The sequence below is a fragment of the Anopheles nili genome, chromosome 3 (assembly GCF_943737925.1).
Source record: "Anopheles nili chromosome 3, idAnoNiliSN_F5_01, whole genome shotgun sequence".
Taxonomy (NCBI): domain Eukaryota; kingdom Metazoa; phylum Arthropoda; class Insecta; order Diptera; family Culicidae; genus Anopheles; species Anopheles nili.
In genome coordinates, this window is record NC_071292.1 from 14436878 (window position 1) to 14439763 (window position 2886).

A 2886-nucleotide genomic window follows, 5' to 3' on the forward strand; every position below is an offset into this window, starting at 1 on the left:
CGTCGTCGGCCAGTGAGTGTTGGATTGCGTTCGAATGTCCTTTTGCAACGTGTGTGGTGAAAGCTTTCAGAGTTTCTTTACCCGGTGCCAATAGTTTGTAACGAAACTTTTTTCATGGGCAATCAGTCACTTAATGCCGAAATAAACCTGGGGAATTGTGGTGTAAAAGGGTCTCCGAAACCAAGAGATCCAGAGACCAGTGTGCAATGCCGATGGCATTCAAGTTCATCAAGTGATATCACTCACGATGGGGAAGAAGCAAAAGTTTTTTAGCAAACAGTGAGGCATACAAGTGGCAAAACGAAATAACTTATGATTGAGCGAAAAACATAAAAATCTGTGAGTGTCGAACGGAACAAACTAATACGAAGCGTGTAACAAATTCACATTAGTGACTTCAACATGAACGCATGTGTTAAATAGAAAGCTCTTGAACAAATCATCCACGTGTTCGTTTGTGTGGTGCGGAAAATGATGCATTCGGCTATGGCATCTCCGCTAGACCTGAGACCGTCGGGGTTGCTGTCGATGAGTTCGTCCCCACCGCAAGGATCTTCGCACGGTGGCCTCAGCAGCGAACCGTCGGCACAATCGCATTATCATCCGGCCCACCAACACCATCATCCGGCTCAGGGAAACAACCAACCACCGTCGGGAAGTCGATCCGGCGGAACGGCTCGTCATCGTTCGCGGAGTAGTTCAAGCTCCGAGAATGGTGCTACCGGTGGTCACCAGAACCCGCCGGATGGTGAGTCGGGTGCTGGAGAAGGAGCACCGTCGAGTGGTGGAAAATCTGGAAGTCTTCGATCGCAAAGTTTGGTGAAACCGCCCTACTCGTACATCGCGCTTATCACGATGGCCATACTGCAGTCGCCACAGAAGAAGCTAACCCTTAGCGGTATCTGCGAGTTCATCATGACACGGTAAGGTGACACTAGTTAAAGTCATTAATTATGAGCTCTTCTCAGTTAGTATCCTTTGAACATTACCCGGAAAAAATGAAAAAGGAAAAGGGTTCAACATATGTTCCTCTATCTGCCAATTAGTAACTGCCGTCGGCCATTTTGATCACAATTTTCTTCTTTAAGCCATGTGGTGCATTCAAAGCCACAAAGTTGTCACACCACCAACGCTCACTTTGATTCCAAACCAACGGTTTTTGCTTCTTTCGTTGCTAGGTTTCCGTACTACAAGGAAAAGTTTCCCGCGTGGCAGAACTCGATCCGACACAACCTCAGCTTGAACGATTGTTTCATCAAGATCCCGCGCGAACCGGGAAATCCGGGTAAGGGCAACTTCTGGACGCTAGATCCACTGGCCGAGGACATGTTCGATAACGGCAGCTTCCTGCGACGCCGCAAGCGTTATAAACGCACAACTCTCGCCCAGAGTATGGCTTTCCCGGGTGTATTCGCGCCCTTCGCGCCCTTTTGGATACGCAAACCGGTTCCGGTGATACCGATGCATCAGTTTGGTCCAGCCCATGCTGCTGCGTCCTCGGTGGCCGGTTTTGGAGGACCTGACGGCCCAGGAGGACCGTTGGCCGGGCTTGGACCGGGACGGGCCGGAGACTTCCTTCTCGACAGCAAACTCAACCTGTTCGGTTCGGTCAAGATGGACGATCTCAATGTGGCCATGATGGAGAACAGTGACTTCCTGCAGCGCAACGTTGATAGTTTGAAGATCTCGAGTGCGATGAACAAATTCTTCCACGGCTACCACCAGGGACAGACTGGCACAGGTGGGCCCTTAGTGGACCTTTACGAGGATGGTCCTCATGCGACGCCTCTAGGGGTTCATCCGTGTAATGGTGGACTCGGTCGTGAAGGACTCCCGTACGCGTATGCAGGACATAAGCTGCCCAATGTGACCACCGCACGGATCGGTGAAACAGAGCCCAATGGCGGTGTAGATCGACGGGGAGACTTCACGGAAGAAGAGCATATTTCGGCTGATCTTGACCTCTCAAGTGACGATCGAATCGACGTTGAAAGTGAGGACGATTACAAATCACCCGCAGATCGGGCAGGTGTCCTCAATTACCACGAACTGCTGCTAAATGGCCGCAAGTCCTTCCCGGAGGCGGATACAGCACCAACTGGTCCTCTGTCAGGATCTTCCAGCTCACCGGTGGGTCCTCGCGGTTCGAGCTCTACGCAACCTCCGTCAGCATCTCCCACAAGTGGACCCACAATCGCGATACCTTCCGGCGAGTACTCTCCACACTGTAGTCCTTCGCGGACGGTGCGTGACTCGGACGAATACTATATCGACGAGGACGAGCAGTCTGACAAAGCGAGTAGTAGTGGTGGTTCGCTCGAGGAATCGCGTCCAGTCGAGAAGGAGCTGCGTGAGCGGTTCTACACCGAACTGCAACCTTCCCTAGACACTAGTGAACCGCTTCGAGGGTCGGCACCGGCAAACAGCGGGCTGGAATCTGGCGTGTGTCCTGGATATGTGGAGACAACCAAACTCTTCGAAGGTACCGAGCCCACGTTCGCGAGCCGTAAACGCAAGTACGGTAACACCAAGGGCTTTAGCATAGAGAATCTGATCGGGTGCAGTGTGGAGGACAGATGAATCTGAACTCCAGGACATTGGAACCCGCGAGGATTGGCGAAACGCAAAGCAAACAAACCAAAGAAACCGTTCCCAGTGCTTGATCTGCGTGTGTGTGTGTGTAAATAGGTGAGCGGATCTCGAGCCTCCTAGCTGTAGGGTCTACCTATTGTTTGTTTGTTTTTTTTTTACGTCCTAGAGAATGTTTTAGATCACCAAATGTCCTACCGCGAACCGGCCTAGGCAAGATGCTAAGATATATATGTAAATAAAACCACGGCAAACGATTTTAGTCTTTTAGAACCTGGTATGCGCTAGATGATCTAT

General features: G+C 51.1%; 1 protein-coding gene across 1 annotated transcript; it reads left to right on the plus strand.

The window, feature by feature from the left end:
• The first annotated feature begins 474 nt into the window (after positions 1-474).
• LOC128727030 (uncharacterized) lies at positions 475-2645 on the plus strand. Its single transcript, XM_053820889.1, has 2 exons — positions 475-923; positions 1179-2645. The coding sequence occupies exons 1-2, from the start codon at positions 475-477 to the stop codon at positions 2578-2580; spliced, it is 1851 nt and encodes a 616-aa protein (XP_053676864.1). The 3' UTR covers positions 2581-2645.
• Positions 2646-2886: the final 241 nt, after the last annotated feature.